This window comes from Pelmatolapia mariae, linkage group LG18, assembly GCF_036321145.2.
Source record: "Pelmatolapia mariae isolate MD_Pm_ZW linkage group LG18, Pm_UMD_F_2, whole genome shotgun sequence".
Lineage (NCBI taxonomy): Eukaryota > Metazoa > Chordata > Actinopteri > Cichliformes > Cichlidae > Pelmatolapia > Pelmatolapia mariae.
In genome coordinates, this window is record NC_086243.1 from 26,004,111 (window position 1) to 26,017,643 (window position 13,533).

The 13,533-nt window shown below is 38.6% G+C and overlaps 1 protein-coding gene across 1 annotated transcript; it reads right to left on the reverse strand.

Annotated features, from left to right (window-relative positions):
* Positions 1–718: 718 nt before the first annotated feature.
* acadm (acyl-CoA dehydrogenase medium chain) lies at positions 719–8,799 on the reverse strand. The gene is made up of 12 exons (XM_063462577.1): positions 8,700–8,799; positions 7,873–7,984; positions 7,512–7,609; positions 7,069–7,138; positions 6,686–6,786; positions 5,931–6,011; positions 3,761–3,891; positions 3,475–3,583; positions 3,089–3,229; positions 2,079–2,174; positions 1,717–1,965; positions 719–1,634 (listed from the first exon to the last, which is right to left on the reverse strand). Exons 1-12 carry the CDS (start codon positions 8,712–8,714, stop codon positions 1,563–1,565), a joined length of 1,275 nt encoding a protein of 424 aa, XP_063318647.1. The 5' UTR covers positions 8,715–8,799; the 3' UTR covers positions 719–1,562.
* Positions 8,800–13,533: the final 4,734 nt, after the last annotated feature.

Consider the following 13,533-nt stretch of genomic DNA (forward strand, 5'->3'; position numbering starts at 1 on the left):
GTCATTTATTTTGCAGTGTTGGGGGAAAATTTCCCACTGCAATTTTTTTTCCATAACCATCATGTGCAACTTCGAGCAAGGCACCGCTGAAAACACTGTGACCAGCTACATCACTGTGTGGTTTGGAAACTCCACCACCTGAATCACATAGTAAATGCAGCAGAAAAGATCACTGGTTGCTTCATTGCCCTCCCTCCTCAACAACTGTAACACCTGCCTAGCAGTCAGTATTGTGGTGACCTCCCCCATCAGACTGAGACACAGTTTCATCCACCAGGCTGTCAAAATATTGAACTCCTTCCTTCCTCTACTCAATCCCCACTCTGCCCCCCGCCCCACCACCAACATATACATGAGCAAAGTGTCTTACACCTAGCCTTTACATAAAGGACATTAGTGCTGCTGTTGTGTCTTGAAGACTATATTGCTGTTATCTACACATATTACTTCAATTACAGAACTGAAAATGAAGCAGACTTTTAAAAGTTAAAGAAGTTGTTTTAAAAGTCCTTAAATATAATGAATATTTGACAGATTCCTAACAAGTGAAGCTTGCAATAATAAGAAAATTAAAAAAGACATGCTTGTGAATGCTCTGTCATTAGGTAATGAGCTTTATCTCAGCATGTGGAGAACTCAGAAGAAATGAAATTTAGAAAAGACTCAAACTGCTTGTTGATTTAGCAAATGTGAGAAAGGAGGAAAGAAAAAAATGATGTTTAGACTGAATGAAATAATTTATTCAGTGACAATTTATGGACACAATTCTCTATGATGTGACAATGGTCTATCTTCATCTCATCCACATGTGCCTTGTCTGCACAGGTAAGACGTAAAGCTGATGCTTTACATTGGATATTCATTTTAAATGTAGAAGAGACAGCAGCTAAATGTAAAAATCAAACTGTTTTCAGACAGCATGCAATTTTACAAACATCAGTACGTTTACACATTCTGGTAAGAAATTCATTTCTACATTTAAAACCTTTTGTTTTAATAAAACAAACAAACAAAGATCAGTATGAGAGAAAAGGCTTGGAGTAAGGCATGAAGAAATTAATGACCATTTATCAAACTTTTGATGCAAAGAAGAGTGAATGTGATCAAACACCAGTCACACTGTTAAAGTACTGCAGCAACAGTGTAAGGCTGAAGGTTAGAAAAAAGGGACTAGGATTGGACTAACTTTAGTCCCAACAGTTCAGGTTCATCAGCAGAAGCTTCACAGCATAACAGGCAATTGGCAGATCACACCGTATTAATGCTACACAGTATGCCCCCACCACCATTATTAACAGAAACTGTTCTGTGATCAGGAGATAGCTGTGTCATATTCTGTGACTTGATGGACTGGTGTAACTTATGGCATCGTGAATTCTGAGGCCAAAGGAGGCTGATGGGTCTTGTTGATCTGGATCAGTCTTGAAAACCGCAGTAGGATGAAGTGACATTAAGGCAAAATTTTGATCGTTATCCTGAGTTCAACAGGCCAAATAGAACAGAAACAAGTACATTATGTATACCAAACATGAAAAGTAAGTTTAAATGAGGATGAGCAGACTTCATTTCTTGGCTCTTCCCAGGTGTTCTCGGGCAATAATGAGTCTTTGGATCTGAGCTGTGCCCTCATAGATCTACAAAAGAAATCAGACTAATTAAAGAAGATGAAGCAGAGATGGTGCTAGCAGTGCATAGTTGCACATTATTGTCACCCACCTGGTAGATCTTTGCATCCCTCATGAGCTTCTCTACAGGGTACTCGCTATTGAAGCCATTGCCTCCAAATATCTGAACAGCATCAGAGGCCACCTGATTGGCGATGTCCCCTGCGAAGGCCTTGGCGATGGAAGCGTAGTAGGTGTTTCTGCGGCCCTGGTCCACCTCCCAGGCAGCACGCTGGTACGCCATCCTAGCCAGCTCTACTTTCATTGCCATCTCAGCCAGGAGGAAGGACACAGCTTGGTGCTGCGAAACAGGAAACAGAAGCACGTTGATCTTTTCTTCATCTGAGTTTAAAACAAAAGAAGTCAAACTAAGGATACCCAGATTTAAACGACAAACAAAATGCTTGAACACACCTCAGCAATAACTTTGCCAAAGGTCTTCCTCTCCAGAGCGTAACTGGTGGCTTCGTCGAGTGCCCTCTGTGCCAGGCCGGTAGCTCCTGCTGCCACCTGCATTGGAGCAAATACACGAACAACCGTGCTCAGACAAATCTTCAGCTACAAGTTTAAACTTTTGTCCTTAAATCTGGTGATGTTGCATCCACTGTAGTCCTTGTTTAGTTTCCTGCTGATGTTTTACTACATTTCAAAGTTCTTGTTGTGACAGAGGCAGCTCATAAACTGTTTGTGAAACAAAGCCAGGGGTTTTTGGGGGGGCATTTTGCCTATAGAGGATAGAGACAGTGGACTGACAGGAAAGCGAGGAGAGAGGGGAAAACAGGCCGCAAAGGGCAGGAGGTCAGACTTGAACCTGGACCGCTGCTTTTCTGGCCATGCGGCATGCAGTCACATGGTCAACCACTGAGCCAAACTGGCACCCAATCATCTCCATTTAAATTATAGTTCATATTTTTTAGCACACCTTTGAATTAGTCTTGTGTGACGAGCCTTTAGCATGCGAGTGAGTGAAAAACAAAATTTAAGAGCCCACACTAGTGCATCTTTGTACTACTGAGTCACACTCAAACTACAAGCTCAGAGACAACTTTGATCAATATTAGACAGTGAAAATAATAAATAAGATACTCTCCTTAGCTGTAAGTGTTAATTCTCCAGTACCACAAATATATATCCCTTAAACTGTAGCAAGTTAAATTGGGAGATTCAAATGAGAGGACGACAAAAAAAAAAAAAAACCCCACACACACACACACACTGCTTAACACCTTTAAAGACCAATAACGTCAGATTTTTGAACTCCAATTTTTAATCCTTTTATTTACAGATATAATTTCATGCCAAAAGATGAATCATGTCTTTACTTCTGTACACAACACCATCTTTGGATTGCAAATCTACTTGTAAAGATGAAGCTATGCACAGTCGTTACAGATGTTAGGTTTTGTCACAGCTGGAAAACTTACTGGTGGCCTGGTGTTGTCAAAGGCACCCATGGCAATTTTGAATCCAGCTCCCTCTCCGATCAGGACGTTCTCCTTCGGTATTCTCACATCCTCAAAGGTAATGCCCCTCGTGTCAGAACACCTCTGGCCCATGTTCATTTCCTACAGGCACAAAAACAAAATAAAATTTTAAGAAGGGATACATTTACAAACTGAACATTTTTCCTTTTATTACATATAATTTTTAACAAACAATGCTATCATTTGCACTACTCAGTAAAATAATTATCTGATATTATGCGTCTAATGTTTATAGAACAGAGCATCCAACTTTCTGCAACATTTAAAATAGGATTTGCTCACTGAAGAATGCGATTAATGTTTTGAAAGACTCTTTTTCAGCTTACCTTCCTTCCTATTTGAACTCCCGGAGTGTCTGCATCCACAATGAAGCCAGTAAAAGCCTTGCTGGCTGGACATTTGGGATCTGGGTTAGTGCGAGCAAGCAGGAAGTACCTAAAAGTATTAGAGACTAAATTACCAGACAGAAGTTGCTGTAGTAGTCAGAGAGAGAAGAGAGAACAGTAGCACAAATTTCAGCATTCAGAGAGGAATTGAGGATGAATGCCCTATAAAACTGATCACTACAACTTTAACGAATGCAATACATCAGCAGCGACTGTGAGCACACACCAGTTAGCTTTCCCTCCGTTGGTGATCCACATCTTCTGCCCATTAACAACATACTCATCACCCATTTTCACAGCACGTGTTTTGATGCCGGCCACGTCAGATCCTGCCCCGGGCTCAGTGACACAGTACGCCTGCAGAAAACCACACAGGAGTTAAACTGAAAACAGCAGCACCGTCTTTCATTGCATGTTTGCTGCTCAGTAGTAAAACACAGAGTTTATGGTCCTTTTTACAAGATAAATAAGGCATGACGGTATAACAAGAAGCACTCTGAACTGCCTTGTTATTCAGTCTCCTACACAAACAAACTTTCCTTCGTTTGTTACCATTTATTCTATAAAGGGTATTTAAAAACAAAAAAAACAAACAAACTCGAAAGTTAAATCCTCATTTATTGTGCTTGTTGTTGTTGATTATTGACGTCACCTGCGCCCACCATATGTTGAGGTGGTGCTTTAAAAAGAGTCACAGCCACAAGTCGTAGAAACTGAAGCCACAGGCTGAAATGTGTTCGTTTCTGCTACCATATATTGAACACATTTGTGATGTGACTGCATGCCAGTGTCCTTCAAAGTTTTAGGTGGGTCATAGGACCTTGAAGATTACAAAAGTTCCTATAAAGAAGAAATTTCTGCGATAAAGCTCAAGAAGCATCGACAGGACATGCTGGATTATACGCATGGAACATCAAACTGGCGATCCCAATGGATGGAAAGGATGCACAGAGAGCACAAAAAGCTTGGCAACCAGTCATCAGACGGGCTCTCCACTGATGTAGTGAACCACTTTTAGCATCACCGAGCAGCTGAAATGTTTGCACCAAAAAAAAGTCATCTACAAAAAAGGTTCACGACAGAGTGGCAGGAGGTACAGATGAGCACGCAAAGAGGACTTCAGGACATCCAGCATAAATCAACTCATCCAAACAGACAGTTAAGTGATCAGGAATTGTCTATTTTTTCTTCTTTTTAAAATCATCTTTAAAAAATAAAAAACGCATCAATATATTTACAAGCAACACTGAATTGCAATAACACCAAATTATTTCCTTTAATGTAAAGACTCTGGACACCACTCCCTCTCTACAAACCATTTACCAAAGTGAGGAACAAACAATTAGTGGATTACAATTAAGAAACTGAAATCTAGGAACTTCTTTATTTGCACCAGAATCTAATGCCTCTGTACCAACTTTGTTGTTTAGTTGAAGAAGTTAGGTTCTTTTTGTTTTTCCCAGAGCAACAAAATAATCTTTTTAAAATTCTCGCTGCATGAAAGGCTCTAAAAGATCTAGCAAATGACAAATCATCATTGATAATGTTGATAAAGGTGGTCCATGAGTACTGCTAGATGAGGTCGTGAGTCCCAATTATGGAAATTCATTCATCGAGAAGTTTAAGCTTGATCATGCTGCTTATCCAGGGCCAGGTCTCAGAGACAGCAGCCCAAGCAGAAGAGCCCAGACCTCCCTCTCCCCAGCCACCTCCTCCAGCTCATTACACACCGAGGTGTACCCAGGCCAGCCAAGAGACATAATCTCTGCCTCCTCCTGGTAGGATATGCCCAGAACGCCTTACCCAGGAGGCACCAAGACAGATGCTCAAACCACATCAGCTTGCTCCTTATGCCATATAGCAACAGCACCTCTGCTCTGACTCCCTCCCAATTGACTGAACTCCTCACCCCATCACAAAGGGAGAGTTCAGCCAGTCATTACAGAAAACCACCACTTGCATCGACGATCTCATTCTTTTGGTCACTACCCAGAGCTCATAGCCATAAGTGAGGTTAGGGATTTAGAGGGATAAATCAACAGCCTCCAGCTGACACTGCAGAGGCTCGCACCCAAGTGTGAAACAGCAAGAATAAGAATTCACCATCGTTCTCCACGGAAAACGTGTGAACTGAATGTTTACAAATATTTTAATTCTAGATGACAGTTTGGCAGATTGACACTTAACTAAAATCGAGAGTAGTAACCATGGCAGTTAAAGCGTTCATTTAAAGATATAATATTTGTTTGTCAAATATTACAGAGGACAGAAATATGCTTTAAAATATTTGAGGTTACTCTTATCTGTATGCATGATCTGCAGTAGTTGCATCATCTACTGCAGAACATGCAATATCACTAGATGCTGCATGTCATCGTTTCCAATTAAATACTTACACACATGAGAGGCTCCTCAGTCAGCCGTCCCAGGTATTTCTTCTTCTGTGCATCATTGCCAGCAATAATGACAGGCATTTGCTGTGTGGGGAAAACGGATACAGTTCATTCTAACAGAGCTACTCTTCTCCTCTGTGCTCAATATGCATGAAATAACTTTGGGAGCATTTCATTAGCCTTATTTTCTTAACATGAAATACTTTTGTACGTGTGAATCTAAACAGCTGGCTGATGAACAGTCAACAGCCGGCTTCCAGAGAGCCCGTGATGGCTGATTACATAAATCCTAAGTTTTCCAACCTGGGTTCAAAATAACCTTTTAATCATCCATGGTAGGAGTTCTGTTCTGCTGTCAAACTCATGTTGTTTATTGGCTTTTGTTTTAGAAATTGTCTTCTTGCTCCTATTCCTGTCCATATGTACTGAAAGATTATGCCTCTTTGGCTACAGTTTTCCCCCTCACTTTAGGAGACATTTCCTCCTCCATATGTGGAATGAGAGTCAGACAGATTCTGATAATATATGGCCCCTTGAAGCAAATTTGTATTTGTAATAATCTGCTAAATAAACAATATGCTTGGCAGCAGTCCATTTCTGGTGGATCAGCTGCAACAACAGGTTCTAAAACATATTTAAACAAGTTACAAAGCCTGTTTAAAGGCTCTAAATCTCTAGTTCTGGGTTTGTGTCTTGCTGGGCCTGAAAAATAAAAATAAAATAAAAAAATAATAATAAAGAGGCTGTGAATAACTTACTCCAAGAGAGTTTGCCTCCATGGCAGTTTGTATCCCTGTGCATCCATAAGCCAGCTCCTCTGTGATGAGGCAGCTGTCAAAGCTCGACATAGCCATTCCACCTGAAAACAAAGAGGAACAAATACGTTTTCAAATGCAGTGTTCAGTCTGTTGAGTTCCCTGAAATTAACACATGTTCACTGCCATTTTCCCCAGGAACAGCAAACATGGTCCCACTAGGCAACAACATTACAGCTATCTGTAATATCTCTTTATGTAAAGGCAACATGTATGGTATGATTGGGACTGCACTAATATTTTACCTGTGAATGAATCTCATCCATGCAAAGCATACATACAGTTTAGAATGAGCAACTAAAATTTCAAATAAGAAGGCAACATACCATATTCCTGTGGAATGTGACCGTTAAACAGACCAAGCTCCCACGCCTTCTTGATAATGGGGAAAGGATACTGTAAAGGGAGACAACATGTCAGGGTTACTAAGCCTTTAAAGATCATGCCAAAAGGAAGACACAGAAAAGTTAAAGGCAAGTCTGTGTACACAAGCAATTACCCTAGTCTGAAACATGTCAATAAATGTTATTTAAAAAAAAAAAAGTTTCAAAACCTGGGGCAATTGCAACCATCACACGATCAGCAAACCTGTTTATATATTTTTATCTCTGTGTTCAACACCACTGCACTATAGACCTACTAAGTCATAACCATAATTGAAAATCTCTAGAGACATCAACAGTACAAGCACATCTGCATATTTAAACAAAGAAGAAGAAAAAAAAAAATTACACCATCGCTACAGCAGCCCAATCCTCGCTATACTCACTTCACCACTCTTGTCATAAGCAGAAGCAACGGGAATGATCTCTTCTCGTGCAAACCTCCTTGCCAACTGCTGGAACTCCTTCTGCTGATCGGTCAGCTCTGTGGGCCAAAGAAGCAACAAAGCATTTTAGCTTTATTTTAATAGATCCCTATAAACTACATCACTATAGCAGTTATTTGCTAAACAAGAATTTCATGCATCAGTTACATGAGACCCTACTTTAAAAACAAAATGATTACATTTTACTTTAGGAGATTTCAAAAGCCTCTTGGTTTGCATCAAAAAGGCTCTGTTTTTAGGGAATTAAAAAAAACAAAACATTCACTATATATTATATTACCAAGGCCTGCAGCCTACTTACCAAATGAGAAGCCAAGGGATGGAGCAGGGCTGCTGGAAGATGCAGTCGCACTGGCTGTAGCTGTAGAAGAGCTCTGCAGACGGATCCCACACCGCACACCAGCTCTGAGGACCTGTGTGTGAAAAATATAGGTATGCATCAGACAGTTTGTGACACCTCACACCTGTTAAATTAAAAACTTAAGAATCATTAATCACCACCCATGAAAATGACACAAAAAGCCTAGTGTGAGTGCACTTTCTTAGCACTGTGAGTTTCCTGTTCATGAATTCTTTACTCAAATTCATAAGCCTGTGAGCCGTGGTAATGTTTGGCTGCAACCCAGGAATAGGAGCATTGATGGTAGAGTTATGTCTTTTACTGCCGTGTTTGACAGTTGTGTCGTCATATTCCTGTTCACTTTTGTAACAGTGCTTTTTGATCGCTTGTTTGTTTGCTGAGATGTAACATCGAGATGTATAAGGGGGTAGAGTCGGTCCCTTAAATTTCTTTGAAAACTCCAATGTTGCTCAGTCCAATTTAAAAAGATCAAACTTTTGGTGTAACTAATGCACTAATGCATATTTTGACAATATAAAATTAAGTGTAGATTTAGGAGAAACCTTTTTACATGTAGACTAAATGAACATTCCTCTGATAACGTCTCATAACGCTATAACCGCTACAGTACTGAGCCAGCTAACGCTAGCGTGTGACGTAGTCGCTAAACGTGCAGAAAATCGGATGAAGATCGATAAACTGTCAATCGGGAGGTGCTCACAGAAAATCTTTAAAGAGTTAACCCACAACAGAGACAGGTAGATCATTGTTAAAATAGAGAAATTTACCTTGTTGAGCAGCATTGTTATTGCACCAGAGGACTCTCTGCACTAGCCGTGTACTACCTTTGCCCTACTTCTACATAAGCGTCCTCTCACCCAATCAAAGCAGTGACATTAGTCACGTGTCATTGGTTGGCCGTGACTGTGACTTTTACCCCAGTTAGTTACCTAAAAGCTTCACTTTACAGCAGATATCGCTTTATAATGCGTTAAAGCACAGAAGGATTACTTTAGCCAAATAAAACGAAACTAAACCTAGATGTTTTTTTCCCCAAATAAATAATCATTAACTAAAATAAAACACGACCAAGATTAGGCTTTAGTGCACATTTATGGAGACTCAATTTTTACAGGTGGAAAGTAACGAAGTACAAATACTTAGTTACTGTACTTAAGTAGGATTTTCAGGCATCTGTACCTAACTTGAGTAGTTTTGTTTTCTGACAACTTTTTACTTTTACTCCCTACATTTTTAAACAAATATCTGTATTATCTACTCCTTACATTTCAAAACAGACTTTACTTTTGACTTAACGCATTTGAGGGAACTTATTATTATTATTTCAAACATTAAACCAATTTCACCATAAACAGTGACACATGAAAGGCAATCCTGTTCTCTGTGGTATTTAATAAACTGACATTTTAAAGCTCACTTGTAAGTCCTCGTGCTTTTTAATCAGATGTTAGGTCTGTACATGTGACATTATGATTTTTTTTTCATATTGTGAAACCTGCTGCAAAACAAACTATAGCAGACTAACTGTGTTATTAAAAGGTTGCATTAAAATGTGCTGCTTTTTAGCACAGGGTAAACAGGTTAGCTGGTTGTACTGTGATGGATTTAAAGTTACAGTGTGTGACTGGTGCACAGTGGCTGTGGTGCTCATGGTCAGAGTCAGGTTACATCAAGTGTAGCTGAGATGAATTTGAATTTAAGCTGATGATGCTTAGATTCATTGACTGAATTCCACCTTCATACAAACTGTACTATCTAATATAAAGGCAGCATAAACAGTGTGCTGTCAGTGTAGAGGATGGAAATCAGCCAGGCCAACATTAAACATCTGTCAACATCTTGTTGAATTTAGGTGTGTAAGAAAATCTACTGGAGCTCTCATAAGAGATTACTGTTTCTCCACACTGAGCCACTACAACTGATTTTAGGTTTCCCCCTCCTGCTGAATCCCACTTTAACCTCTCCCCTACTCATTTTCCTGTTTAGAGGCAAAGTCAGTGTGATCAACTGTATTATTATTGTGTATTATTATTATTGAGACAACACAATTAAAGGTTCTGAATATTTTGAAATTATTTAATAATAGAGGTGGGCTTATTGATCCAAATATCGATAGTATCAGTACCAACACTGCTATTGGTACTGGATCAATACTAGCACAGTAGTATCAATACTTTGTGTTCATTAAAAAAATGTTCAAAATTTGCAAACTGATGATGACTCATGTAATGAATCATGACACACTGCTCTCCCCTACATAAGCTGCCTTTATAGATTAAAAGTATGGGTGTCGAAATTGGCAATACTGGCCCTGTATTTACTTGGTATAGGATCAATACCATAATTTACAGTATTGCACACCACTTCTTAAAAAATGTAATGATGGGACCTAATAATTACATATTACTAAAATTATATAAGATATTGACAGGTAAGTGGATGGATGGCAAGGCATATGATGATAAAGAAATTCAAACACAGGCAAACACATTGAAAACAACCACAGTTAACAGAATAATGGGAAGAGAAAGGTTTGGAGAAGCAGGAACAGTGTTATGGCATGGGCATGCATGGCTGCCAACAGGTCACTAATGTTTCTTAATCATGTGACTGCTAATAAAAGTGGCAGGATGTACTGTGAAGTGTACAGGGCTCTACTCTGCACAGATTCAACCAAATGCTGCAAAACTGATACTGCAAAAGCAACCTGAGAGTTTTTCAAACCAAAGAAATTAGATATTCTTTAATGGTCAAGTCAACCCAACAGAGCATGCTTTTCAGGCCTGGCAGAGCAGGACAGGACAGGTGATGTCCATGAGTTTTTCAGCTATTGACTACAAAAGGTGTCTATGATACAGTTACTAAAATGATTTTGAAGTACTGCATCTGTTTTCTGGACAGGAAACACTCAAACAATCTATTAAAAGTTGAGTAGTTTTGAATATTTGCAAAACATATTTTAGACTATCAAACACATTTTAATATTAGACAAGAATTACACAAGTAAATAAAAAATTGCAGATTTTAAATGATGATTTCATAACCATGTCTTTTTGGAAAGCTGAGTTAAACTAGCTACTGCCAGACCCAAGAAATCATTTAAATAGAACCTGTCTGACAAAGTGACAAAGACTAAAACAAACACATTGTGTATCCCATGATCTAAAGAAACAGGTGAGAAACAAAGTCATTGACATCTATCAGCCTGGAAAGAGTTACAAAGCAATTTCTCAGGCTTTGGGACTCCAGTGATCCATTGTGAGAGTCATTATCTTCAAATAGAGAAATCCTGGAACAGCAGTGAATCTTCTCAGGAGGCAACACATCGACAACTCGCCCAAGAGGTCACAAAAGAACCCAGGAAACCATCTAAAGAACTCAGAGTCTCAGTGAAGGTCGGAGTTCAGCAATAAGAAAGAGACTGGGCAAAAATGGCATCCATGGGAGAATTCCAAAGGCTCATCTCACATTTTCTAAAAAAAAAATATCTAATGACCCCCAAGACAGAAAATGTTCTGTGGACTGAGAAATTCAATTCTCTCGAAGGTTTGATTCCTATAACCTCTGGCATAAAGCTAACACACCATGGAGGGTGAAGTGGCCATTTCAAAATCCTGACTGAAGCCTGCTTGAGATATTGAAAACCGTCTGCGCTTGCATTAACACAATAAAGCTCCTCCACAGTGATGTGAAAGACTGACAAATTACTACCAGAGATGGGCAGTAATGTGTTACTGTAATCCAATTACTTACTTACTTAGGTAATGAGTAATGTAAGGGATTACTATTGCAAAAAAGTAATTAGATTACTGATTAGATTATTAGATCAACAAGGGATAATAAGGAGTGCAGGAGAGAGTACGACCATGCAGCATTTAAAGCGTTGATGTACTGACATTACTTTGAGTTTTATTCCGTAAAAAGTGCCAAAAACAGTGTCCACTTTACACTCTGTGTGGGAAGAAAACTTTTTTCTACAGCGAATAATTAAACTTCAAATCTGAGCAAGCACCTAGCAAGCCGCCACTTGAATGTGAAATTCACAGAGAAACCCCCGGATCCCCCCACTGACATGACAGCTGTGGCACCGGGCAAACCTCCACCCGCCCCACTCCTGCTAAACATTTGACAATAGATTTAAGAGCAACAGGACTTAGTGCTGCTGAATCTTTAACTTTAATTATTTTTTGCTGTGTTTTACTTGCATCTATTTGAAAGAGCGAGTGTAAACACAAAACATTATTTTATTTTATATGCTGGAATTTGCAGAAAAGTAATTTTTTTTTTATTTAAATTTTATTGACATTTAGGAGTCACTGTACAGTATCATGTGCATCAGCTTCAGTAATTTGTTACAGATATCTATCTACATGTCTTTTTCTTTTTTTTTAACAACAAAAACATCCATACAAAAAAAGAAAGACGAAGAAGAAAATAAGAAGAAAAAAAACAAAACAAAAAAACATAAACTCTTGGGGAGTGAGATTTAACTACCAGTAATATAAATAATAGCCCATCCATTTCTTACAACATGATACACACAGGTCCCTCTTGTAGTTCACATCCGCTGTCATTTTCTCCATCCTGTAAATGTTCATTGTGACGTCCATCCACATGTTCATTGTTGGGCTCTCACATGAAAGCCATTTTTTGTGAGGGCTTTTTTGCCTACCACCAACAAAACATTAAACAAATATTTATCGTTCTTTGTCCATCCTTCTGGCATGAGTCCAAAAAATAAAGTTTTACTTTCTAGAGGCAAATAACTTCCAAATATTTCTTGTATTGCTACATGTATTCCCTTCAAATAAGTTTTAATAACATGACAGTCCCAGTAATTATATGATAATGATTTGCATTTGTGTTTCCATAGTTCTTCCAGCAAATGGGAGGGTTACTTTGATTTTTGGTGAGGTGTAATAAAATATCTTATCAGGCTTTTCCAACCAAATTCCCTCCAGCTCTGTGAGCTGCTACATTTCCATTGGTATGTCCTTATTGTTTTCCACTCTTCCTTCATTATATCTATTCCTCCCTCCATTTCCCATTATGTTTTAATATATAGGGTCGAGTGTGATTTCATGTTTATTAACCCTTTATACAAGGCAGCGATACAGCCTCTATCTTTATTTGAGCTGTATGCCCAGTCTAACAGCTGTTTGCTTAATTCAGCCTTAGATTTGATCTTTTTGTCTCATCTGTAGGTATCTATTAAAATCCTGTGTTTCGAACGAATATTTAAGATTTAAGATTAAATTCCATCTCGCTATATCTTTCTTGATATTCTTTTGTATTGGTAAGTAATTTCGTCCTAACAGTTCTGCAAGATCCTTAGGTATTATTTACTCCCAAATATTTAAAATACTCTGTTTGCCATGCTAAATGATATTTATTTTTAATTTCTTCTGATGGATTAAAATTGTATTCAAGCAATTGTGTTTTACTCACATTAACTTTGTATCCTGATAACAGAAAATAGGTTTAAATGTTAAACAAGTCTCTTCAAGTCAAAGACAGTTGCATATAACTTAATTTATGCTTAATGCAATGTGAATAAAATTGAAAGATTAAAACTAATAAAATAACTTTTAGAAAGAGGCT